This window comes from Dama dama, chromosome 20 (assembly GCF_033118175.1).
Source record: "Dama dama isolate Ldn47 chromosome 20, ASM3311817v1, whole genome shotgun sequence".
Lineage (NCBI taxonomy): Eukaryota > Metazoa > Chordata > Mammalia > Artiodactyla > Cervidae > Dama > Dama dama.
This window is the reverse complement of record NC_083700.1, coordinates 4,876,939-4,904,545: the sequence shown is the minus strand read 5'-3', so window position 1 is coordinate 4,904,545 and position 27,607 is coordinate 4,876,939. Positions and strand designations below refer to the sequence as shown.

Sequence of the window (27,607 nt, the reverse complement as noted above, 5' to 3'; positions counted from 1 at the left end):
GCTAGGTGATATATCATAAACCAGTCATTTCAAATCATTAGGGAAAACATATTATTTACTCCCTACCTACTACTGACAACAGCTAAGAGCTTGGTAAAGTTGGAAACTAAACACCAAAATAAATTACAGATGAAACAAAATTTAAATATAAAAAAAGAAAAACTATATAATCTGGTATAAGAAAGGTACTATTTACACAACAGAAAAGTGACATAAAAATTAATACTGTCCATGTATCTCCAAAAGGAGAGTTTAACAGTCTTAATATGTAAAGAATTCTTGTAAAAACAAAATAAGGGGAAGAATATGAACTAGAAATTTAGAAATAGTAAAAGCATAATAAATAAATGAAAAGATGCTAAACCACACCAAAAATGCAAATTTAAAAAAATATTATTTTTCAACTATTAGATTTACAAATATTAAACAGACACATAATTTCTAGTGATGACAAATATACACAGAAAGAACCATCCACAAGCCCTGGGGACAGTAATCAAAAAATAAAAATTAATAAAAACTCTTCTAGGGGAATTTCCTGGTGGCCCAGTTGTTAGGGCTCTATGCTCTCACTGCCATGGGTCTAGGTTCAATCTCTGGTTGGGAAACTGAGATTCCCCAACACCACAAAGCACAGCCAAACAAAAAGCAACATTCCAGAGAAAAATTTCTATCAAAACTTTACCCAAGCAATATTTGTAGGATATACATGGGGAGAAAATAAGTAAACGTATAACTGGTCTATACACTACCTGTGAAAATTCTGTGTGAAGATTTATAGAAGATTATATACGTAAAGGCACATCCATTCAATGGAATACTTACAGTCAATAAAAATGATTATGCAGAGTTTACATGTACTGTATTTTAAAGATTATCATAAGGGGACTTCCCTGGTGGTCTAATGGTTAAGAATCTGCATTGCAAGGCAGGGGATGCGTGTTCAGATCCCTGGTTGAGAGCTAAGATCCCACAGGGTACAGAGCAACTAAGCCCATGCCCCACGGCTACTGAGCCCACATGCTCTGGAGCCCGCACACTACTACAGTCCTTGCACCACAATGGAAGATTCCGCATGATGCAGTGAAGATCCAGTGTACCACAGCTGACACTTGACATAGCCAAATAAAATAAACATGTTAAAAAATAAATAAAAATTAAAAATCACCGCAGGTAACTATAGCAGACTACAAAACAGTCATTTTGGGTATAAAAGTTAATATATATAAATATCTAAATGTTTGTATATATACAGAAAAAGTACAAGCCTTGACAGGACTGTACTCTATTTCAGGAAGGCAGAGTGATTTTTACTTTATATTCTATACAGTTATATATTATTGGAATTTTTCCAGTAAGAAACTATTCCGTAATTAGAGAAAAAATGCACTAAGAGATTTGATCTTAGAGGAAAAATATGACATTGGGAGAAAAACACATTGGAGGGACTTCCCTGATGGTCCACTGGTTAAGAATCCACCTTGCAGGCATCAATCCGAGAAAATACAACAACTATAAATATTTATGCATGCAATACAGGAGCACCTCAATACAAAAGGCAAATGCTAAGAACCATAAAAGGGGAAATCAAGAGTAAGACAATAATAGTCGGGGACTTGAACACCCCACTTACACCAAAGGACAGATCATCTGCACAGAAAATTAATAATACAAGCCTTAAAGCACACATTACACCAGATGGCCCTAATTGATATCTTTAGGACATTCCATCCCAAAACAGCAAAATCCACTTTTTTCTCAACTGAACAAAAAACATTCTCCAGGAAAGATCACAACTTGGGTCACAAATCAAGCCTTGGTAAATTTAAGAAAACTGAAATCCTATCAAGCATCTTTTCTGACCACAACCTATGAGACTAGATATTAACTACAGGGAGAAAACCTATAAAAAACCCAAAAACACATGGAGGCTAAACAACACACTTCTCAATAACCAAGAGGTCACTGAAGATACTAAAAGAAAATTTATAAAATATCTAGAAACAAATGACAATGAAAATATGACAATCCAAAACCTAGTGAAAGTTGCTCAATTGTGTGTGACTCTTTGCGACCCCATGGACAATACAGTCCACGGAATTCTCCAGGGTAGAATACTGGAGTCGGTGGCCTTTCTCTTCTCCTGGGATTTCCCCAACCCAGAGATGGAACCCAGGTCTCCCACATTGAAGGCAGATTCATTACCAGTTGAGCCAGAAGGGAAGCCCAACCATACTGGAGTGGGTGGCTTATCCCTTCTGCAGTGGATCTTCCTGACCCAGGAATCAAACCAGGGTCTCCTGCATTGCAGGCGGATTCTTTACCAACCTAGAGAATGCAGCAAAAGCAGTTCTAAGAGGGAAGTTTACAGAAATACAAACCTACCTCAAGAAATGAGAAAAACATCAAATCAACAACCTGATCTTACACCTAAAGTAACTAGAAAAAGAAGGACAAAAACCCCAAAGATAGTAGAAGGAAAGAAATCATAAATATCAGAGCAGAAATAAATAGAAAAAAAATGAAGAAAACAATAGCAAAGATCAGTTCAGTCGCTCAGTTGTGTTTGACTCCTTGCGACCCCATGAATCACAGAACACCCAGGCCTCCCTGTCCATCACCAACTCCCGGAGTCCACCCAAACCCACGTCCATTGAGTCGTTGATGCCATCCAGCCATCTCATCCTCTGTCGTCCCTTTCTCCTCCTGCCCACAATCCCTCCCAGCATTAGGGTCTTTTACAATGAGTCAACTCTTTGCATGAGGTGGCCAAAGTATTGGAGTTACAGCTTAAACATCAGTCCTTCCAATGAACACCCAGGACTGGTCTCCTTTAGGATGGACTGGTTGGATCTCCTTGTAGTCCAAAGAACTCTCAAGAGTCTTCTCCAACACCACAGTTCAAAAGCATCAATTCTTCTGCGCTCAGCTTTCTTCACAGTCCAACTCTCACATCCATACATTACTGGAAAAACCATAGCCTTGACTAGATGGACCTTTGTTTGCAAAGTAATGTCTCTGTTTTTAAATATGCTATCTAGGTTGGTCGTAACTTTCCTTCCAAGGAGTAAGTGTCTTTTAATTTCATGGCTGCAATCACCATCTGCAGTGATTTTGGAGCCCCCAAAAAATAAAACACTGCTTCCACTGTTTCCCCATCTATTTCCCATGAAGTGACAGGACCAGATGCAATGATCTTAGTTTTCTGAATGTTGAGCTTTAAGCCAACTTTTTCACTCTCCTCTTTCACTTTCATCAAGAGGCTCTTTAGTTCTTCACTATCTGCCATAAAGGTTGTGTCGTTTGCATGTCTGAGGTTATTGATATTTCTCCTGGAAATCTTGATTCCAGCTTGTGCTTCATCCAGCCCATCAGTTTCTCATGATGTAGTCTGCATAGAAGTTAAATAAGCAGGGTGACAATATACAGCCCTGACGTACTCCTTTTCCTATTTGGAACCAGTCTGTTGTTCCATGTCCAGTTCTAACTGTTGCTTCCTGAGCTGCATATAGGTTTCTCAAGAGGCAGGTCAGGTGGTCTGGTATTCCCATCTCTTTCAGAATTTTTCACAGTTTATAGTGATCTACACAGTCAAAGGCTTTGGCATAGTCAAAAGCAGAAATAGATGTTTTTCTGGAACTCTCTTGCTTTTTTGATGATCCAGTGGATGTTGGCAATTTGATCTCTGGTTCCTCTGCCTTTTCTAAAACCGGCTTGAACATCTGGAAGTTCACGGTTCACTTATTGTTGAAGCCTGGCTTGGAGAATTTTGAGCATTACTTTACTAGTGTGTGAGATGAGTGCAATTGTGTGGTAGTTTCAGCATTCTTTGGCATTGCCTTCCTTTGGGATTGGAATGAAAACTGGCCTTTTCCAGTCCTGTGGCCACTGCTGAGTTTTCCAAATTTGCTGGCATATTGAGCACAGCACTTTCACAGCATCACCTTTCAGGATTTGAAATAGCTCGAATGGAATTCCATCACTTTCGCTAGATTTGTTCGTAGTGATGCTTTCTAAGGCCCATTTGACTTCACATTCCAGGATGTCCGGCTCTAGGTGAGTGATCACACCATCATGATTATCTGGGTCATGAAGATCTTTTTTGTACAGTTCTTCTGTGTATTCTTGCCACCTCTTCTTAATATCTTCTGCTTCTGTTAGGTCCATACCATTTCTGTCCTTTATCGAGCCCATCTTTGCATGAAATGTTCGCTTAGTATCTTTAATTTTCTTGAAGAGATCTCTAGTCTTTCCCATTCTGTTGTTTTCCTCTATTTCTTTGCACTGATCGCTGAGGAAGGCTTTCTTATCTCTCCTAGCTATTCTTTGGAACTCTGCATTCAGATGGGAATATCTTTCCTTTTCTCCTTTACTTTTTGCTTCTCTTCTTTTCACAGCTATTTGTAAGGCCTCCTCAGACAACCATTTTGCTTTTTTGCATATCTTTTCCATGGGGATGGTCTTGCTCCCTGTCTCCTGTACAATGTCACGAACCTCCGTCCGTAGTTCATCAGGCACTCTGTCTATAAGATTTAGACCCTTAAATCTATTTCTCACTTCCACTGTATAGTAATAAGGGATTTGATTTAGGTCATACCTGAATGGTCTAGTGGTTTTTCCTACTTTCTTCAATTTAAGTCTGAAGTTGGCAATAAGGAGTTCATGATCTGAGCCACAGTCAGCTCCTGGTCTTGTTTTTGCTGACTGTATAGAGCTTCTCCATCTTTGGCTGCAAAGAATATAATCAATCTGATTTTGGTGTTGACCATCTGGTGATGTCCATGTGTAGAGTCTTCTCTTGTGTTGTTGGAAGAGGGTGTTTGCTATGACCAGTGTGTTCTCTTGGCAAAACTCTATTAGCCTTTGCCCTGCTTCATTCTGTACTCCAAGGCCAAATTTGCCTGTTACTCCAGTTCTTTCCTGACTACCTACTTTTGCATTCCAGTCCCCTATAATGAAAAGGACATCTTTTTTGGGTGTTAGCTCTAAAAGTTCTTGTAGGTCTTCATAGAACTGCTCGACTTCGGCTTCTTCAGCATTACTGGTTGGGGCATAGACTTGGATTACCGTGATACTGAATGGTTTGCCTTGGAAACAAACAGAGATCTTCTGTCATTTTTGAGATTGCATCCAAGTACTGCATTTCAGACTCTTTTGTTGACCATGGTGGCTACTCCATTACTTCTAAGGGATTTCTGCCCGCAGTAGTAGATATAATGGTCATCTGAGAAGATCAATAAAACTAAAAAAACTTTGAGAAAATAAACAAAATGGACAAGCCACTAGCTAGACTCATCAAGAAGAAAAGGGAAAAGACTTAAGTCAATCAAATTAGAAATGCAAAAGGAGATGTTACAAGAGACAATGCAGAAATACAAAGGATCATAACAGGCTACTACAAGCAACTATATGCCAATAAAACAGACAACCTGGAATAAATGGACAAGTTCTTAGAAAACTACAACCTTCTAAAACTGAACTCAGAAGAATCAGAAATCATAAATAGACCAATCACAAGCACTGAAATTGAAACTGTGATCAAAAATCTTCCAACAAACAAAAACCCAGAGCCAGATGGCTTTACAGGTGAATTCTACCAAACATTTGGAGAAGAGCTGCTGCTGCTAAGTCACTTCAGTCGGGTCTGACCCTGTGCGACCCCAGAGACGGCAGCCCACCAGGCTTCCCCTTCCCTGGGATTCTCTAGGCAAGAACACTGGAGTGGGTTGCCATTTCCTTCTCCAATGCATGAAAGTGAAAAGTGAAAGTGAAGTCGCTGTCGTGTCCGACTCTTAGTGACCCCATGGACTGTAGCCTACCAGGCTCCTCCGTCCATGGGATTTTCCAGGCAAGAGTACTGAAGTGGGTCGCCATTGCCTTCTCCAAGAGAAGAGCTAACACCTATCTTGCTCAAACTCTTCCAGAAAACTGCAGAGGAAGGAAAACTCCCAAATTCATTCTATGAGGCCACCATCACCCTGATACTAAAACAAGACAAAGATACCACCAAGAAAGAAAACAACAGGCCAACACATCATTGTAAAAATTTCAAAAACAAAGAACAACAACAAAAAAGAATCCACTGTGAAAAGCAGGGAACGTGGGTTCAAGCCCTGGCAGGGAGAACTAACATCCCATATGCCAAAGGGCAACTAAGTCTGTGCATCCCAACTGCTGAGCCCATGGGTGCCACAACTACAGTCCATGTGTTGTGACAGAACATCCCACAGGACACAGTGAAGATCCCATATGCTGCAACTAAGACCCAACACAGCCAAATAAATAAATATTAAATATGTATATATATTTGAAGCAGATGTCCCTTCCGTAGAGCAGCCTTTCACACCACAATATGTTCACAAATAACATTAAGAAAGGGAATCACATGAATATAATATAGCATTACTACTGATAGAAATGGCCATCATTCTCTTTATTTTTTTTTAAAAAATTCAGTTATGGTTGATTTACAATATTATATAAGTTTCAGGTGTACAACATAGTGACTCACAATTTTTAAAGTTTATACTCCATTTAGAGTCATTATAAAATATTAGTTATATTCCCCACAGTTATTTCTCAATTTGTTTCACTAGAACCTACCTGTACATGGACTAAGGAGTAAAATCAGATGGTGAACTCCAAGCAAAGCAGGGATTCAAATTTGTTGTAGTTATAACACAATAAAGAATCAGACACGACTGAACACAGCACAGCAAGAGAAGCCAAGACCCGTTAAGAATAGCTGTACACACACACACACACACACACACCAACCACTAACCTAAAAAAATACTATTTTAAAAATCAGAAGTATGAGAAAAATAGAGGTTAAACATCAAATTTAAAAAATATAGATGAAAACTTAGCCAGCTCTATACAGTCCAGAATGTGACAAATTAAAGAATATTTGAGTATTTGAGTCGTATTTGAGTCGTATCAGTATCAGTGAAGCTTCCCCAGTGGTTCAGCAGTAAAGAATTCACCTGTAATGCAGGAGACGCAGGATATGTGGGTTTGATTTTTGGGTCAGGGAAGATCCCCTGGAGGGAGAAATGGCAATCCACTCCAGTATTATTGCTGGGGAAATTCCATGGACAGCGGAGGCTGGCGGGCCACAGTCCGTGGGGTTGCAAAGAGCTGGACATGACTGAGCACACAGGCCCACAATGAAGCTTACTGTTGTTCAGTGGCTCAGTCATGTGTGACTCTTTTGCAATCCCATGGACTGCAGCATGCCAGGTTTCCCTGTCCTTCACCATCTCCCGGAGCTTGCCCAAATTCATGTCCACTGAGTCAGTAATGCCATCAAACCATCTCATGCTCTGGCATCCCGGTCTCCTCCTAGCTTCCATCTTTCCCAGCATCAGGGTCTTTCCCAATCAGTTGGCTCCTCACATCAGGTGGCCAAACTACTGGAGCTTCAGCTTCAGCATCAGTCCTTCCAATGAATATTCAGGACTGATTTCTTCTAGGATTGACTGGTTTGATCTCACTGCAGTCCAAGGGACTCTGAAAAGTATCAATTCTTCCTGCACTCAGCCACCTTTATTGTTCAACTTCCAAATCCATACATAACTACTAGAAAAACCATAGCTTTGACTATATAGACCTTTATTGGCAAAGTAATGTTTCTGCTTTTTAATATATTGTCTAGGTTTGTCATATCTTTTCTTCCAAAGAGGAAGCATCTTTTAATTTCATGTCTGTAGTCACTATCTGAAGTAATTTTGGAGCCCAAGAAAATAAAAGAGGTCACTGTTTCCATTGTTTCCCCATCTATTTGCCATGAAGTGATGAGACCAGATGCCATGATATTAGCTTTCTGAATGTTGACTTCTAAGCCAGCTTTTTCACGCTCTTCTTTTAACTTCATCAAGAGGCTCTTTAGTTCCCCTTTGCTTTCTGCCATAAGAGTGGTGTCATCTGCATATCTGAAGTTATTGATATTTCTCCTGGCAATCTTGATTCTAGCTTGTGAATCATCCAGCATTTTGCATGATGTACTTTGCATGTAGGTTAAATAAGCAGGGTGATGATATACCGCCTTGATATACTCCTTTCCCAATTTTGAACCAGTCTGTTGTTCCATGTCTGGTTCTGTCACTTCTTGACCTGCATACAGGTTTCTCAGGAGTAAGGTAAGATGGTCTGATACTTCCATCTCTTTAAGGATTTTCCAGTTTGTTGTGATCCACACAGCTTACTAGTTAACTTACTAGTTAAGCTTGCTCAGTTCAGTTCAGTCGCTCAGTCATGTCTGACTCTGCAACCCCATGAACTGCAGCACACCAGGCCTCCCTGTCCATCACCAACTCCCGGAGTTCACCCAAACCCATGTCCACTGTGTCGGTGATGCCATCCAGCCATCTCATCCTCTGTCGTCCCCTTCTCCTTCCGCCCTCAATCCCTCCCAGCATCAGGGTCTTTTCCAATGAGTCAGCTCTTCGCATCAGGTGGTCAAAGTATTGAAGTTTCAGCTTCAACATCAGTCCTAACATCAGTCCTTCCAATGAACACCCAGGACTGATCTCCTTTACGATGGACTGGTTGGCTCTCCTTGCAGTCCAAGGGACTCTCAAGAGTCTTCTCCAACACCACAGTTCAAAAGCATCAATTCTTCGGCACTCAGCTTTCTTTATAGTTCAACTCTCACATCCATACATGACCACTGGAAAAACCATAGCCTTGACCAGATGGACCTTTTTTGGCCAAGTTATGTCTCTGCTTTTTAATATGCTGTCTAGGTTGGTCATAACCTTAAGCTTGCTAGTTAACTATAAAATCTTTCAGTGTTTGGTTTGACTGGTAATCCATGGTGAAATAAATTCAAGAAATAAGAGAAAGCATAGCAGTGAAAAAATAATACTGAGATTAGAGTTATAAGTTACAAATTATGAGACTTCTATATAACCTGGGCAAGTTATTTAATCTTCCAAAGGTCCTTTTCAAAATCACTAGTTAAGTGGAAATTTTGTACTGAAATAATTTTGGACATTCCCTTTGGTCTCTCACCTAACCAGTCCCTTTTTTCCCCCACCGTACTTCTCACACACCTACGTTTAGTAACATCCATTAATGTGTTAATTTATTGGTCTTTTCTTTCCATAAAATTTTGACACTGTTGAGGGCAGGGAACACATCTTATTTGTTATATTCTGATACCTAGCACAATTCCTGGCACAAAGTAGGTACTTCACAGGCGTGAAGAGAACAGACTTGTGTCGGGGGTATGAGTACAAGGGAAGGGAGAGACAGAAATGAAGCAGGGAGGGGGGAAGAGAAGGAGAAAGAGAAGGAAGAGTAAGAGGAAAATCCTAATACGTGTGGGATAGCTCAGGAGAGCTTTGAAAGGTAATAAATGACTGCTTGTCATCTCTGGCTATTTTCCCAGCTTCTGTCAAAGTCAGTCCCATAATTATTCAGGCCTGCTATACGTTAGTTTAGGAAACAGTAACTTACCTTATCGTTAAACAAGATTATAGTTGTTAAGATTATTTTAAGAGTCAAAATATCTCTGAATGACTGACTGCCTTCATTTGGAAGCAGTTTGCTAGTAAGGAACTTAAAAACCCAAGGGACATACTAAACTCTTTTTAGAGGCCTCATAATACCTTAGTCTTTGCTTTATACATAAGATATCCTCAAAATTAAGAGGGTGAAAAAGTTACCATATAACTGTATTCTAACAAAATTAAATTTCTCTGAATTTTGACAACTGGATTGAGGATAAGAGAATGTCCATGTTCTTAAGTAACACATACTTTTAGTAGTTATGAATAAAGGGGCATGAAATCCACATTAAGCTCATGAAAGATTCAGAAAAATATACAAATAATATATGAATGAGCACAAATATTTATGATATAGAGAAACAGAAAAAAAGAAAGCAAATGAGGAAAAATGTTAACAATTGTGAATCTGATTAATGGATATACTAGTCCTATAACTTTTCTGTAAATATGAAATATCAAAATATTACAAGAAAGTTAATTGCCACACAGGGCAAGTTAGATAAAGCCATATAAAAGGATACTCACATGGAATTAAACATTCCCATTAGGGCAGTAAAACAAAAGCCAATTGCAAACATGGATTTCATTCGAACCTGTAAGGAGATCAACAAATTGTCACTTCACACTAAAGGAAAACCACTACTAAAGCACACCCCCCAAATTTTGATCTCATATCATTTTTAAAAGGTGCTCCTTGGCAAAAAACTGCCTGTTGTCTAACCTACCCTCCACCCCCAAGGCCTCTTCTCCTTGTCACCTTCTGATGAACCGTACTGGAGTGGCCATATGACCTAATTCTGGCCAACGACTGACAAGTACAAGCACTAACCAGAACTTTTAAAAGGGGCAAACTTGGCTAGCATCCCTTTAGGCCTTCTGCCCATACTCCTTGTCTGGAATGAAGAACTTCCTGACAGTAAAGCGACATCAAACAACCAAACGAACATAAGCTAAGGAAGGCTAACTGGAGTCTTTAATGACACTACTGTGCTGCCACACCAGCCTGGGACTACCAACCTCTACCTCTTGATCAAGTGAAAAAAACGATTACATGTTCAAGCATATAAGGTGTTTTGTTTCATGTAGCTAGCTACTTCCTTAATTACATGTGCCATGAAAGTATAAATAAACAAAAGATCATAAAGACATGACTAACAGTTTATCAGAAATTTTTTCTCTGCTTTCTGCAGTTTTCAAATTTGGTCTCTTGAGCGTGGAATAACTGTGACAACAGAAAAGCTATTTTCAAAAAAATACACTTCTAAATTATAATCTTTCTTAAAAAGAATTTCAAGGGGCTTCCCTGGTGGCCCAGTAGTTAAGAATCCACCTTGCAAGGCCGGGGATGCAGTTCAATCCCCAGGCGGGGAATTAAGAGATCACACGCCATGGAGCAACTAAGCCTGCATGCAACAACTAGAGTCCGTGAATTGCAATGGGAAGATCCCATGTGATGCAACTAAGACCTGAGAGCCAAATAAATGAACAAATAAATAAATATTTTTTTAAAAAAAGAGTTTTAAGAAACAGAAGGTAAAATAATATAGCAAAGGTCTCTCAGTAAGCAAAAGGTAACTGTTGCACAGTTTAGGTGTCTTGTGTTGAACATACAGAAATTAGGAAGAAAAATTAGTCAAGCCATAAAATTCGCCTACCTATGCCTCAGAAAGACATGCTTAAACAAACTCTACTCTTTATAAATAATGAGTAAATGGCTAATAAAATCACTTTTCCTTACACTTTATGATATGTCTGACCTTCAGAATAAAAGGCCTCTTAAAGAATAAAGGCCATCTACGATGTTCCAACTCTTATGATAGGATTACCAGGTCACCATAAGCCAAAGATTCAGTAATAACATAAGAAAGAAAAAGAAAATAAGTGACTCCATTTGAAAACATAAGGGAGAAGCTAAAAAAAAAACTGTGTGAAAATGACAAAATTATGACCTCAAGACACCCTTAAAAAAAAAAAAAAAGCTACTCATATTACCAACATGAAGCTTCAGCCCTGTAGCACATTTTCACTTCTATTTGGTCTAGGAAAACCCATTATATTATTTATAGCATGCATAACTATAAATTTCTGAAAAGGTAAGTGCAATGTACTTGATGCAAATCATGGTCTTCTGCTGAAAACCATGTAGTTTATCCTGAAGTTATATTTAGGACTCTTACCATTGACAGATCTCTGTTGTTATTCTTCAGTTTCTCTTCTTGCCGCTCTGCAAGGAATTAATGAACGGGTTAATATACACAGCACTGAGCAAGAAGCAGATGTTAAACCGTCACTGACTGGTGAGTACAAGTGTTTCTGTCTCAGTTATCACCTAATAAGATAAGCTGAACACTTGGAATACTATACACTTTGTACTAACAGAAAAGTCAAATGCAGGAGAGCACTAAAATAGTTCACTTTAAATAAATAAAAATCTTTAAAGTTTAATTTTAAAAATTACCTCTGGTATTAAGTGTTTCAACTCTGCACATTAAGATATAATCTTATTATTACATCAATGGGAGGTATAATCATAACGACTATACTTTTTCAAATATTAATTACCCACCTCAAGTTTCTTTTCCCCTTTTTCAGTTTAAGAGAGCATAGCATCAAAAAATTAAAAGCCAATTAAGATAAAGTTAAGGTTCAGCTTGTTTCATCTTACAATCAAATGAAGCTAAAAATAAGCATACTTTCATATTTAAGTCACTTGGAAAGCTAGGAAATTTGACATATATTTCAAGAAAATTTGGAGAAGGAAACGGCAACCCACTTCAGTATTCTTGCCTAGAAAATCCCATGGACGGAGGAGCTTTGGAGCAGGCTAGTGTCCATGGGGTCACAAAGAGTAGGGCACGACTGAGTGACTTCCCCTTTCCCTTCAAGAAAATTGTTATATACACCAAACCTAAACTGCTAAAGAGGTTTCGGCTACACATTAATGCTCTTATTTACTGTATCCCATGAATATTGTTGCTGTTGTTCAGTTGCTAAATTGTGTACCATTCTTTGCGACCCCATGAACTGCAACACACCAGGTTTCCCTGTCCTCCACTATCTCCTGGACTTTGCTCAGATTCATGTTCATTGAGTTAGTGATGTCATCCAACATCACATCGTTCTGTCATCCCCTCCTCCTCCTGCCGTCAATCTTTCCCCAAATCAGGGTCTTTTCCAATGAGTCAGCTCTTCGCATCAGCTGGCCAGACTACTGGTGTTTCAGCTTAAGCATCAGTCTTTCTAATGAATGATCAGGGCTGATATCCCATAGTACTGACTGGTTTGAATTCCTTTCTGTCCAAGGGACTCTCAAGAGTCTTCTCTTGACAATCACCACAATTTGAAAGCATCAATGCTTCAGCACTCAGCCTTCTTTATGGTCCAACTCTCATGTCCAAGCATGACCACTGGAAAAACCATAGCTTTGACTATATGGACCTCTGTCAGCAATGTGATGTCTCTGCTTTTCAATATACGGCCTAGGTTTGTCATAGCTTTTCTTCCAAGAAAGAAGCGTTTTTTTAAATTTCATGGCTGCAGTCACCATCTACAGTGATTTTGGAGCCCAAGAAAAGAATCTGTCACTGTTTCCATTGTCTCCCCATCAATTTGTCATAAAGTGATGGGAATGGCTTGGAGAATTGTGAGCATTACCTTACTAGCGTGTGAGATGAGTGCAACTGTGCGGTAGCTTGAGCATTTTTTGGGATTGCCTTTCTTAGGGACTGGAATGAAAACTGGCCCTTTCTAGTCCTGTGGCTACTGCTGAGTTTTCAGAATTTGCTGGCATATTGAGTGCAGCACTTTCACAGCATCATCTTTCAGGATTTGAAATAGCTCGACTGGAATTTCATCACCTCCACTAGCTTTCTTCAGAGTGATGCTTTCTTTTTTTTTTTTCCATTTATTTTTATTAGTTGGAGGCTAATTACTTCACAACATTGCAGTGGGTCCTGTCATACATTGACATGAATCAGCCATGGATTTACATGTATTCCCCATCCCGATCCCCCCTCCCACCTCCCTCTCTACCTGCTCCCTCTGGGTCTTCGCAGTGCACCAGGCCCAAGCACTTGTCTCATGCATCCAGCCTGGGCTGGGGATCTGTTTCACCCTAGATAATATACATGTTTCGATGCTGTTCTCTCGAAACATCCCACCCTTGCCTTCTCCCACAGAGTCCAAAAGTCTGTTCTGTACATCTGTGTCTCTTTTTCTGTTTTGCATATAGGGTATCATTACCATCTTTCTAAATTCCATATATATGTGTTAGTATGCTGTAATGGTCTTTATCTTTCTGGCTTACTTCACTCTGTATAATGGGCTCCAGTTTCATCCATCTCATTAGAACTGATTCAAATGAATTCTTTTTAATGGCTGAGTAATATTCCATGGTGTATATGTACCACAGCTTCCTTATCTATTCGTTTGCTGTTGGGCATCTAGGTTGCATCCATGTCCTGCCTATTATAAACAGTGCTGCAATGAACATTGGGGTGCATGTGTCTCTTTCAGATCTGGTTTCCTCGGTGTGTATGCCCAGGAGTGGGATTGCTGGGTCATATGGCAGTTCTATTTCCAGTTTTTAAAGAAATCCCCACACTGTTTTCCATAGCGACTGTACTAGTTTGCATTCCTACCATCAGTGTAAGAGGGTTCCCTCTTCTCCACACCCTCTCCAGCATTTATTGCTTGTAGACTTTTGGATAGCAGCTATCCTGACTGGCGTGTAATGGTACCTCATTGTGGTTTTGATTTGCATTTCTCTGATAATGAGTGATGTTGAGCATCTTTTCATGTGTTTGTTAGCCATCTGTATGTCTTCTTTGGAGAAATGTCTGTTTAGTTCTTTGGCCCATTTTTTGATTGGGTCATTTATTTTTCTGGAATTGAGCTTCAGGAGTTGCTTGTATATTTTTGAGATTAAACCTTTGTCTGTTTCTTCGTTTGCTATTATTTTCTCCCAATCTGAGGGCTGTCTTTCCACCTTGCTTATAGTTTCCTTTGTTGTGCTAAAACTTTTAAGTTTCATTAGGTCCCATTTGTTTATTTTTGCTTTTATTTCCAATATTCTGGGAGGTGGGTCATAGAGGATCCTGCTGTGATTCATGTCGGAGAGTGTTTTGCCTATGTTTTCCTCTGGGAGTTTTATAGTTTCTGGTTTTACATTTAGATCTTTAATCCATTTTGAGTTTATTTTTGTATATGGTGTTAGAAAGTGTTCTAGTTTCATTCTTTTACAAGTGGTTGACCAGTTTTCCCAGCACCCATAGTGATGCTTTCTAAGGCCCATTTGACTTCACATTCCAGGATGTCTGGCTCTAGGTGAGTGATCACACCATCATGATTATCTGGGTCGTGAAGATCTTTTTTGTACAGTTCTTCTGTGTATTCTTGCCACCTCTTCTTAATATCTTCTGTTTCTGTTAGGTCCATACCATTTCTGTCCTTCATTGAGCCCATTTTTGCATGAAATGTTCCCTTAGTATCTCTTAATTTTCTTGAAGAGATCTCTAGTCTTTCCCATTCTGTTGTTTTCCTCTATTTCTTTGCAATGATCGCTGAAGAAGGCTTTTTTTTTTTTATCTCTCCTTGCTATTATTTGGAACTCTGCATTCAGATGGGAATATCTTTCCTTTTCTTCTTTGCTTTTCTCTTCTCTTTGTTTCACAGCTATTTGTAAGCCCTCCTCAGACAACCATTTTGCCTTTTTGCATTTCTTTTCCATGGGGATTGTCTTGATCCCTGTCTCCTGTACAGTGTCACCAACCTCCGTCCATAGTTCATCAGGCTCTCTGTCTATCAGATCTTGTCCCTTAAATCTATTTCTCACTTCCACTGTATAGTCATAAGGGATTTGATTTAGGTCATACCTGAATGGTCTACTGGTTTTCCCTACTTTCTTCAATTTAAGTCTGAATTTGGCAATAAGGAGTTCATGATCTGAGCCACAGTCAGCTCCCGGTCTTGTTTTTGCTGACTGTATAGAGCTTCTCCATCTTTGGCTGCAAAGAATATAATTAATCTGATTTCGGTGTTGACCATCAGGTGATGTCCATGTGTAGAGTCTTCTCTTGTGTTGTCGGAAGAGGGTGTTTGCTATGACCAGTGCGTTCTCTTGGCAAAATTCTATTAGATGTACAAGCTGGTTTTAGAAAAGGCAGAGGAACCAGAGATCAAATTGCCAATAACCGCTGGATCATCGAAAAAGCAAGAGAGTTCCAGAAAAACATCTATTTCTGCTTTATTGACTATGCCAAAGCCTTTGACTGTGTGGATCACAATAAACTGTGGAAAATTCTGAAGGAGATGGGAATACCAGACCACCTGACCTGCCTCTTGAGAAACCTGTATGCAGGTCAGGAAGCAACAGTTAGAACTGGACATGGAACAACAGACTGGCTCCAAATCAGGAAAGGAGTACGTCAAGGCTGTATATCGTCACCTTGCTTATTTAACTTATATACAGAGTACATCATGAGAAATGCTGGGCTGGAAGAAGCACAAGCTGTAATCAAGATTGCTGGGAGAAATATCAATAACCTCAGATATGCAGATGACACCGTGGCAGAAAGTGAAGAGGAACTAAAGAGCCTCTTGATGAAAGTGAAAGAGGAGAGTGAAAAAGTTGGCTTAAAGCTTAACATTCAGAAAACAAAGATTATGGCATCTGGTCCCATCACTTCATGGCAAATAGATGGGAAGACAGTGGAAACAGTCAAACTTTATTTTTTGGGGCTCCAAAATCACTGCAGATGGTGACTGCAGCCATGAAATTAAAAGATGCTTACTCCTTGGAAAAAAGTTATGACAAACCTAGATAGCATATTAAAAAGCAGAGACATGACTTTGCCAACAAAGGTCCATCTGGTCAAGGCTATGGTTTTTCCAGTGGTCATGTATGGATGTCAGAGTTGGACTGTGAAGGAAGCTGAGCACCGAAGAACTGATGGTTTTGAACTATGGTGTTGGAGAAGACTCTTGAGAGTCCCTTGGACTGCAAGGAGATCCAACCAGTCCATCCTGAAGGAGATAAGTTCTGTGTGTTCATTGGAAGGACTAATGCTGAAGCTGAAACTCCAATATTTTGGCCACCTCATGCGAAGAGTTGACTCGTTGGAAAAGACCCTAATGCTGGGAGGGATTGTGGGCAGGAGGAGAAAGGGACGACAGAGGATGAGATGGCTAGATGGCATCACCGACTCGATGGGCATGAGTTTGAGTAAATTCCGGGAGTTGGTGATGGACAGGGAGGCCTGGCGTGCTGTGATTCATGGGGTCACAAGGAGTCGGACATGATTGAGCGACTGAACTGAACTGATGGGACCGGATGCCATGATCTTAGTTTTCTGAATGTAGAGTTTTAATCCTGCTTTTTCACTCCCCTCTTTCACCTCCATCAAGAGGCTCTTTAGTTCCTCTTTGTTTCCCGCCATTTGGGTAGTATCATCTGCATATCTGAGGTCGTTGATATCTCTTCCAGCAATCTTGATTTCAGGTTGTGAGTCATCCATCCTGGCACATCGCAGGATGTACTCTGCATATAAGTTAAATAAGCAGGGTGACAAAAATAGACGGTCTTGATGTGCTCCTTTCCCAATTTTGAACCAGTCTGTTGTTCCATGTTCAGTTCTAACTATTGCTTCTTGTCCTGAATATAGATTTCTCAACAGACAGGCATGGTGGTCTGGTATTCCCATCTCTTGAAGAATTTTCCACAGTTTGTCGTGATCCACACAGTAAATGTCTTTAATGTAGTCAGTGAAGCAGAAGTAGATGTTTTCCTGGAATTCTCTTGCTTTTTCTATGATCCAATGGATGTTGGCAATATGATCGCTGGTTCCTCTGCCTTTTCTAAATCCAGCTTGTACATATAGGAGTTCTCGGTTCATGTACTGCTGAAGCATACCTTGAAGGATTTGTGAGCATTATCTGGCTAGCATGTGAAATGAGAGCAATTGAATGGTAGCTTGAACATTCTTTAGTACTGCCCTTCTTTGGGACTGGAATAAAAACTGAATTTTTCTAGTCCTGTGGCCACTGCTGAGTTTTCCATCAACATAATGGACTTTATTGCCGTACCTATGAAGAAACTGAGGTCCAGCTAAGAAGTGACTTCTCAGAGCTCACACAGGCATTTTACGGCAAAGCCAGGATTAGAATCCAAGTTTCCCTACCTCCAATCCAATGATTTCTATATATACTATGCTACTGCTTTCTTTCATCATGTAGTTTTATCACCACAATTAAAGAAATACTTATTGATTACTTACTACATTCCAAGCACTTTTTGGGGTTCTAGGGATAAAAGAATGATCAAAAGACACACCAATTTATACCCTCACAAGAATATTATGAAATTAAAATATAAACAACCCTCTATAAAATAAAAAACATACAATTGGAATATATTAAAATGCTGTGAGGGCTGGCAAGTTCAGGCAGGTAAAAGAAAGGAAGGAAGAAAAACAGGCCTACAGGAACTGCAGACTGGACTGCAGTTTTCAAACAAAGCATGGGTGAGATGAATACATGACTCCTCATCTTAAACAGTTCCTACCCAGTTTGTTCTCCACGGAGGAAAGGATACAGGCAGGAAGGAGCTGAAGGTGAAGATATATGGAAGAAAATGAACAAAAAGGGATGGAGCTAAAGGTGTATCTCCAGGGCTAGATCTCCTTTTCTACTGAACAGCTCTCTAACATAAGACATTTTAAAACTGGGGTAAGAGATGACTAGAAGTTAAACAGGCAAAGAACAAGTAGAAGTGGAAAAGGACTGCCACTGAGACATGAAAAGAAAGGTGTAGAAAGCATCTATGCTAGAAACCTGCACATCTTTGACTTCCTACTCTATTTTCAAACACCCAGTTCTATTAATTATACCCCATAAATACTTATGAAATCTACCGCCTCCCCTCCTCCTTACTATCACTTCCTTAGTTAGGGCTTCCAACATCTCTTACCTATGTTACTTTCAAACCTCCTAACAGACCTCACTGTCTCCAAACTTGTCTCCTCAAATTCACATTCCACATAAACGCATATCAGATCTACCGAAAAGGCAGCCTGAACAAGATCATGACACTAGCCAGCTTAAAATCCTTCCATGGCTTTTTATCCCCATAAGATCATGTTTATCTCCTTCTCTTTTTTTGGTGGTGCCATGCAGCATGTGAGATCTTAGTTTCCTGACCGGGGATCAAACCCTTACCTCCTGCAGGGAAGTGCAGAGTCCAGAGGAACTGGACCAAAAGAGAAGTCCCAAGACGATGTTTCAGTATCACTTGCAAGTCCTGTATCTGGCTCCTATTTACTTCTGAAGCCACAGTTCTGACCACTCCCATAAAGTTTTATGTTCTTACATCACCAAAGTTCCTTTATATATGATGATTTTCTCTTGATTCAGCATATTTGTACATAAAGTTTCTTTTACCTTGGGTGACCAATTGTCCCAGCTTTCCTAGACTGTTCCAGTTGTAGCTCTGAAAATCTTACATCCCAAGAAACTCCTTGGGCTAAATAAATTGGAATGATTGGCTACCTTACTTATACCTAGACTATTTCATCCTATCCCATCAAACCCTTTCCTGGCTAGCCTATAACTCAACTTTTAAGCCTCAGCTCTTATTAACCTCCTTTGGAAAATCTTAAGCAATCCCTTAAGCAATATTATTCTAAAGAACTTTCTACAATTATAAAAATATCTTGTATCTGTGCTATCAATACAGCTACATATAGCTACTGAGCAATGAAATATGACCAGTGTGATTGAGGAACTAAAATTTCAACTTTATTTAATTTCAATTAATTTAAAATCTAAACAGTCAAAGGTAGCTAGAGGGTGCAGAATTGGACAATACAGTCTTAGACACTGGATTAGAATTTTTTATTCAGTAAAACCTAGAAGTAAGACTCAGACTCAATACTCTGTCCACCTAATGTGAAGAGCTGACTCACTGGAAAAGACCTTGATGCTGGAAAAGACTGAAGGCAGGAGGAGAAGGGGACAACAGAGGACGAGATGGTTGGATGGTATCACTGACTCAATGGGTCAGTGAGTCATGAGTTTGAGCAAGCTCTGGGAGATGGTGAACAACAGGGAAGCCTGGCGTGCTGCAGTCCATGGAGTCGCAGAGTTGGACACAACTGAGCAACTGAATAACAACAAAGACTCAGAACCCTTCACTTTAACAAGTATCTCAAGCAAAACTGATATGGGTGGCCTAGAGACCATGTATGAGAAATACTATACAGAAAGAACTGTAGGATACAAGCCAAAGTTAGGTGCAGGCAAAAACTAAATGCTAGGAAGCATTGCATACCAGAAGAGAGAAAGGTACTATAAATTCATAGTGAGCCCAATGTCTGGCTTATCCCAGGGCTTGCTCTGTTTGCAGGAACTGCTTTAACACAGTTCTTGCCTTCCTGTTACCAGTTAGTTCAGCTTTTCCTGAGTTCTTGATCACATATACCCTTAAATTCCTCATTACTTGAGATAGCTTACTATAGCCAAAGGGCTAAATAAAATACATCAAAAGTAGTTTATCTTCTATGAGAGGGAAACATAAAATAACCAAAATATCTGATCTTGAAATTAAGAACGAAAAATACAGTCTTCAGACAGCTCAGTTTCAAATTAATGGCTCTAAGACCACAATCTAAGAGTGTCACCTAAGTGATATCAATGACATTTTGATTCTCTGGAACACTGAATTTGCTGACCTTTCCCCTCTTACTAAGAACTCCCTTCTTCCAAAGCAGCAATATCACTCTTTATAGTCCCCTCATCACTATGTGTGTGTGTGTATGATGCATACTAACTCGCTTCAGTCATGTCCAATTCTTTGAGACCCTATGGACTGTAACCCACCAGGCTCCTCTGACTGCAGGATTCTCCAGACAAGAATACTGGAGTGGGTATCTCCTGACCCAGGGATCAAACTTGTGTCTCTTAGTCTCCTGTGTTGGCAGGTGGGTTCTTCACCACCGCTGGCACCTGGGAAGCCCAGTACATATACACGTTTATTTACCTGGCTGTGCTGGGCCTGAGCTGCAGTGTGAGAGATCTTTCAGTTGCAGCAGGTGGCGAGTGGGACTCAGCCCCCTGACCAGTGCTAAGCACCAGGCCCCTGTGTCTGCGGTGCAGAGTGTCAGCCCACTGGGCTACCAGGGAAGTCCCTACACATTCAACTTTTAAAGAGGCCCACGTGGGGAATCTGAGAAAAGGAAAAATAAGGGTCACACAATAAAACTACATTGATAGATAGGGTCAGCGACAGAAATGCATTTAATGGTCTCATAAAGCTGCTGGAGATGAATAGCAAATCTGACTCTATGCTTATTAGCAGCTGGTTTAAAGTAGGAGGAAAAACCATCAGTTCAAACACAGAGTCAATAAGATAAAAGTAAATCAATTATTTATGAGAATCACTGTTGGTCTTGATGTTTTAAACCACTAGAAAATTTCCATAATCTCTTGTCAAAGGAATACCATCTAATGTAAGTGATATGATGTAATGTTCTCAATAAATAGTCCATAGTACTACTAAAGTAAAAATGTAACTGGCTGAGTTTTTCATGACATAGCTAAGGTGCAATGTCAAGGCAAAATACAGTTGAAGCATTTTATAAAGGCCCAAATAATACAAGTTTAGATTTAAAGATTTCTGATCAGCCAGTTCAGTCACTCAGTTGTGTCTAACTCTTTGTGACCCCATGGGCTGCAGCACACCAGGCTTCCCTGTCCATCACCAACTCCCGAAGCCTACTCAAACTCATGTCCATTGCGTTGGTGATGCCATCCAATCATCTCATCCTCTGTCGTCCCCTTCTCTTCCCGCCTTCAATCTTTCCCAGCATCAGGGGCTTTTCCAAGGAGTGGGTTCTTCACATCAGGTGGCCAAAGTATTGGATGCCTTCCATGTTTATATTTTACTTATCTTTATAACAAAGCTATAAACTGCCTACATTCAATGTCTTCACTTTCTGACATGCATTATTTCCCTAATCTATACAATATGGCTTCTGTCCCCTATAAAGCCACTGAAACTATTCTCTTTTTAAAAATATTTATTTGGCTGAGTTAGGTCTCAGTTGTGATGTGTTGACTTAGTTGTCCCAAGGCACGTAGGATCCTAGCTCCCTGATCAGACCAGGGATCCAACCCGCACCTCCTACACTGGAAAGCAGATTCTTAATCATTGGACCAGCAGGGAAATTCCATGCCACTGAAATTATTCTTGCTAAATCACTAATACCTTTGTTTTGCCTCTTAGACATTTAACACCTGCCCTCTAACCCTTCGTCCCCTGAAATTCTCTCCTCAACCTCTGTGACACAACTCTTTTCCAACAGCTCTGGCATTGCTTTTTTGAGCTCCACTTCTTTTCTTACTCCTTGAATGTTTATGTTTCAGGACTCTCTCCATCCTCAGCCCTTTGCTTTTCTTACTTTATATGGCCTCACTGTGTGATCTCATTTAGTTTGTGGACCCAATTACAATTTATAATCACATGATTCTAAACTCTACTTGTAGGCACTTCCCTGGCGGTCCAGAGGATGAGATGGTTGGATGGTATCAGTGACTGAATGGACATGAGTTTGAGCAAACTCCAGGAGATACTGAAGGACAGGGAAGCATGGCATGCTGCAGTCCACAGGGTCACAAAGAGTCAGACATGATTTAGGGACTGAACGATAACAGCCCCGGTGATCTAGTGGTTAGGAACCTGCCAGCCAGTGTGGGGGCCAGGGGTTCAGTGTTCAATTCCTGGCCCAGGAAGCCCCCCTATGTCACAGAGCATGCAGCACAACGACTGAGTCTACACTCCAGAGCCCCTCGAGCCATGAGCACGGAGCCTGCACACTGCGACTACAGAGCCTGTGCTCTGCCGTAAGAGAAGTCACCTCCACGAGAAGCCTGCACATCGCAATGAAGAGCAGCCCATGTCTGCTGCGACTACAGAAAGCCCTTCAACAGCAATGAAGGCCCAGCACAGACAAAAGCTGAATCAACTTTTAAAAATAATAAAGAAACTCCATTCGTAGCCTTTACCTCTCTGTCAGCTCCAAACCACACAGCCAATGATGTACCAAATATTTCCACCCTACTATCACACAGGCACGACAAATCCAGCATGTCCAAACTGAGATCAGCCTCTCTTCTTCCTTATCCCAATCGCTGCTCTTCCAATATTTCTTGTTCTACTCAGAAATCCAGGCTTCTTCCCAGACTCATTCTTCTCTACATACCTTACATCTAAAAGGTCATCAAGTTGTGTTACATCTCCTTGCTTAAATCCTTTGAATATGTACCACCTACTCCAGTCCCAGTACCCCTGCCGAAGCTCAGGTTCTTGCTATGCTATCTGTATGCCAAGGATACTTGATAAATCTCACAACTTCCCTACCTCCAGAATGATCCCCTGTCTGGTTTATGCTCCAAATATTGCCAGATTTGTCTTCCTTAAAATGTGATTTCAAACCTCTGTTTAGATTCCTTTCTACATATGTTAACCTCCTTACCTTAGTTTAATTTATAAGGACCTTTATGGACTAGGCACTACTCATTTCTCTAGGCTTGTCTGCTTATATGTTACACATACCTTTTTTAATTTGTTACAGTATACTATTTATAGTTCCAGGTATATACCTTGCTATTTGACCGCTCTATGCTTTTGCATATGCCTATCCTGCCAAGAATAAATAAGACTTAAAAATGTGGATTCTAAAGTTATGAATGTATAGGTTTAAATCTCTTCTCTACCACTGACTTAATTGCACCATACCACTGAATGACCAAGAGCAAGTTACTTAAGCCTTAATTTTCTCATCACTAAAAATGAAGTAACACTGTTCACTACCACATACCATTGACAAAAGAGTTAAAAAATATGTAAAGGCTTACTTCAGGGTTTTGCAGATGGTCCAACTGACCAGTATTTTATTTATTTATATTTTTACTTAGTTAATACACACTAAAGCTTTGAGATTCAACTTAAAGCATTATCTCCAAGAAAACCTGATCCCCTAGATTGGTTTGAATATCCTTTCTCTTTACTTTTATGACACTCAGAATGTATCTCTAAAAAATATCTATTACACTGCACTGATTCGTTTCCCTGTTTAGATCTCTTAAAGACAGACTTCCTCTCCCACTTTGCCGCCTCAGGGCCCACCAGAGTGGCTGGCGTACAGAAAAGCACTGGCACCCCACTCAGAGGCGTGTGCAGCAGCGCCTTGCACGGAGCCGAGTCATCAGGCCACTAAGAGCACATCTAATATCCCTGCACTAAGTTGAGAAGCTTTAACCAGAACAGGAAACTGGGCTTCCCTGGTGGCTCAGTGGTAAAGAATCCGTCTTCTAAAGCAGGAGATGCAGGTTTGATCCCTGGGTTGGGAAGATCCCGGAGAAGGAAATGGCAACCCACTCCAGTATTCTTGCCAGGGGAAATCCCATGGACAGAAAAGCCTAGCAGGCTATAGTCTATGCAGTTGCAGAATCGGACTCAACTTAGTGCTTAAACAACAACAATAACTAGTAAAGGACACTGGTATAGTCAAGCCTGGTAATCTTCCAGGATTTAACAGCAATGATCCAGGTATAAAGACATAGTTTTTGATCCAAATACACAATTTCACAACAATTTTTTCCTGATTTTAGAATCAGCAAGCATATAAAGTACAAATACAAATTATACATAGCCATTTATAAATTGTCTTTTTGGAACAGAATTACATTCTGTAATTAAAGTCAAATTACACTGAAAAACTAAAACCAATTATTTTGCAGAGTAGATAAAATTATTCAGCAGAAAACTTCCTATGTGTTTGTGGGTTTCCATCACCAGTCAATTCTCAGTAAGGAAGTCATGGCAACAATAAGCACAAGTAACTCAGACTTAACTGGAAATAATCATCTCAGATAAGAAAACAAAACACTTTTACAAACTATGCCAAGAATCTTCAGCCAAGTTCAAAAGCTATGACTGTCAACATCATTTTCCTAAATTGAAATTTCAAAGCTAAAAGCAAAAATAAGCAAGTGCTTGAACTTGTTCTACAATATGGTAGAAAGAATCAAGTAAGATAATGTACAGGGCTTCCCAGGTGGCGCTAGCAGTAAAGAACCTGACTGCCAATGCAGGTTAGACATGAGACACAGATTCGATTCCGGGGTCAGGAAGATTCCCTGAAGGAAGGCATGGCAATCCACTCCAGTATTCTTGCTTGGAGAATCCCTTGGACAGAGGAGGCTGGCAGGCTGCAGTCCATAGGGCCGCATAGAGTTGGACATGACTAAAGTGACTTAGCACACATGCATGCAAGATAATGTACACAAGTGCTCTTGTAGACCGTAGAACTATATAAACATGAGTCATCACTATTGAAAACTTTTATTTTTAAAAAAAAAGCCCACATGCCCTAGAGCCCATGCTTCACCACAAGAGAAACCACCACAATGAGAGGCCCATACACAGCAACTAGAGAGGAGTCCCTGCCCTTGCTTGCTGCAACTAGAGAAAGGCCTGTGCAGCAACAAAGAACCAGCACAGCCAAACACTTTTTGAAAAAAAAACAAAAAAATTTTCTTATATTTTCATTATCCAAGAATTTATTTTTCCAAAAAAACCTTAATATTGTATATAGCAATAACTCATCTTACCAATTTTCTTTTTTTGTTGTCGACCAGCTGACTCTGTTATTGTTTCCTTCTTCTTTTCCACTGTAAACATAGTGACATAATAAAAAAATTAATTATGCATTACACTCAAGAAACAAAGACTATATTTTATCACAGCTGAACCAATGAAAGAAGCTTACAAGAAAGTTACACATTGGCTTTGATGGTGGTCATGATTAAGCTAACTGGTGTGCCCCCACACCTGCAGACAGTAAAAGGGAGACACACTATTCTCAGAATGGAACAGCAACATTCTAAGCATCATTAGTCAAACACCCAAAAAAGACTTCGTAAAGACAAAGTAATAATCAAAACTGAGATGATTTTCAGGCCATTAGCTGAGACTGCCTCAGGCAGAATCTAAGCATAATTTAAAATTCTGCTTCCTCAGGTGATTAATTGTAGTTCCAGTCTCAAATTCACTATAGAAAATGGGCATTCATTCATTCATTCAGTTATTGTCTGCCAAAGTAATAGGCACCATTCTAGGCAGATAAAAAGATAAACATGATCCTTGCCATCTAGAAAGCAATCTAGCGAGGGCACATAATCAAATAACAATCACAGTATAGAATGCACAGGGTAGGAAGATCAGGAGTCAAACAGCTAAGATGAACATTTCCTGAGACTTTTCAATTAATAGACAATAGAGTAAGAGTGAGTTTTGGAAGAAGAACAATGTAACATATTTATATTTTATGTTTACTATCTTTAATCACCTATGGAGCTTCCCTAGTGGCTCAGATCAGATGGTAATGAATTCGCCTGCAATGCAGGAGACCCAGGTTCCATCCCTGGGTCAGGAAGATTCCCTGGAGAAGAACCACCTATGAATGGACTAGCAATATATACAGCAAAAATTACCTTTATTTACATTCTTTGTTTCTTATATTATCTTAGTATACTTCCTTTATTAGCACATGGTACAGTATATGTATTATTTCTAAAAGTTGCATTAAAGAGAATTGCAGGTAGGAATCTTATCCTTACTATATTAAGTATGCTGCTTAAATTCTAAAAGCAAAATTGGTGTTACTCCTTTATCAGAGATGTAAAATTCAATTTAACTCCACAATTGCAAATAAAATGGTAAAATTCTGACTAAAATAAAATCTAAGTGTGTGTGTAAATATATACATTGGGTGTCTAAGTGATAGGCACTATTCCAGGTAGATAAAAAGATAAAAGATGACATATACAGGGAGAGAGAGAGAGAGATAGAATGAACTCCTAGTGTGAGATCATAAAAGGAAAGAGTCAAATTCTACAAGATCTTACAGAAACAAAAAATATTTCTCCCCACCCCAGAAGGACTATAACACAACTACTTGGCATTTAACCATGGCTGCATAAAAACTGGGGGAAAAAATCAGAAGGCTAGAAAATAGAAACATAAGAAGATACTATGAACATTAACTTGATCTTCTAGCACAATGGATTAAGACTAGATAAATCTTTTCCAGGGATAATACAATGCTTTTTTTAACTTCACAAAGTTACAAAGAAACTCTAAGAAATGGAGATATCAGAGATGACAAAAATAAAAGATGTCTACTATGAAACATATTTTTGCCTATGACCTGGTTCTGAATTCTAAATTCCAGAGTTGTCAAACAGTTTTCACATTACTCTAAAAGCTTTTCATCATGTTTCACTGTAAACCAAAGAAACACTTAATACTTTACAGTTAATTTGTACTTAATAAATGTTCTCAAATAATTTTGCTACAAGAATCCAATTACATATAGTACTTTAATCTTTCTCATTTATTGAAGTGTTCTTTCATTAGTCTATATTATAAAAGTAAAACAATGAGAAAAGACTGACGGACATTTAGAGCACACTCCTTTAGAGACCACCTGAATCAAACAACTTGGTACCTTTAAGAAAGCATCTTTCAACAAAGATGTCTACCACAGTAGCACAGCTTTCTAGATAACATCAGTATTCTCCACATAATGCCTAGGATCAGATCTGCACAAGATGAGATTTGAATCTGTGATTCAAATCTATTTATATTTCTTCATATTCCTCAAAAGCACAACAAACCTTTTTTTTTTTTGAGATTTTAATTATTTTATTCTTTTATATTTTGAGTCTGTGCTCAAAATGTAAAACCACTTTATTACAGAAAAAGAGCAAATGAAATAGCAAGCCCTCCCTTCAGTTTGGTTTATTAACTATTGATTTGTTTGTTTGAAATGTGTGAAAATACACTTAGTCATCTTAAATTCATTTTGAGCTATCAAAGTCCAAAATGGATTAATTGATTCAAAACTATCTCAACAGATAGAAAATTTCTACTTTTCAACTGTGGCTGTCTACTTATTTATACTTGTAAAGGATTTTTGTTTGGCTAAAGTTGTAAATGGGCTTCCCTGGTGGCTCAGCTGTAAAGAAGTGGCCTG

The 27,607-nt window shown here is 39.4% G+C and overlaps 1 protein-coding gene across 1 annotated transcript in view; it reads right to left on the bottom strand.

The window, feature by feature from the left end:
* The window catches only part of TMCO1 (transmembrane and coiled-coil domains 1), a 64,880-nt gene that overhangs the window by 27,867 nt on the left and 9,406 nt on the right, over nucleotides 1-27,607 (bottom strand). Inside the window, exons 3-5 of the mRNA XM_061120212.1 lie at nucleotides 25,182-25,241; nucleotides 11,693-11,739; nucleotides 10,041-10,108 (exon numbers count right to left, since the gene is read on the bottom strand). Of these exons, the coding sequence (XP_060976195.1) occupies nucleotides 10,041-10,108; nucleotides 11,693-11,739; nucleotides 25,182-25,241 (175 nt within the window). The remainder of the gene's footprint in view (nucleotides 1-10,040; nucleotides 10,109-11,692; nucleotides 11,740-25,181; nucleotides 25,242-27,607) is intronic.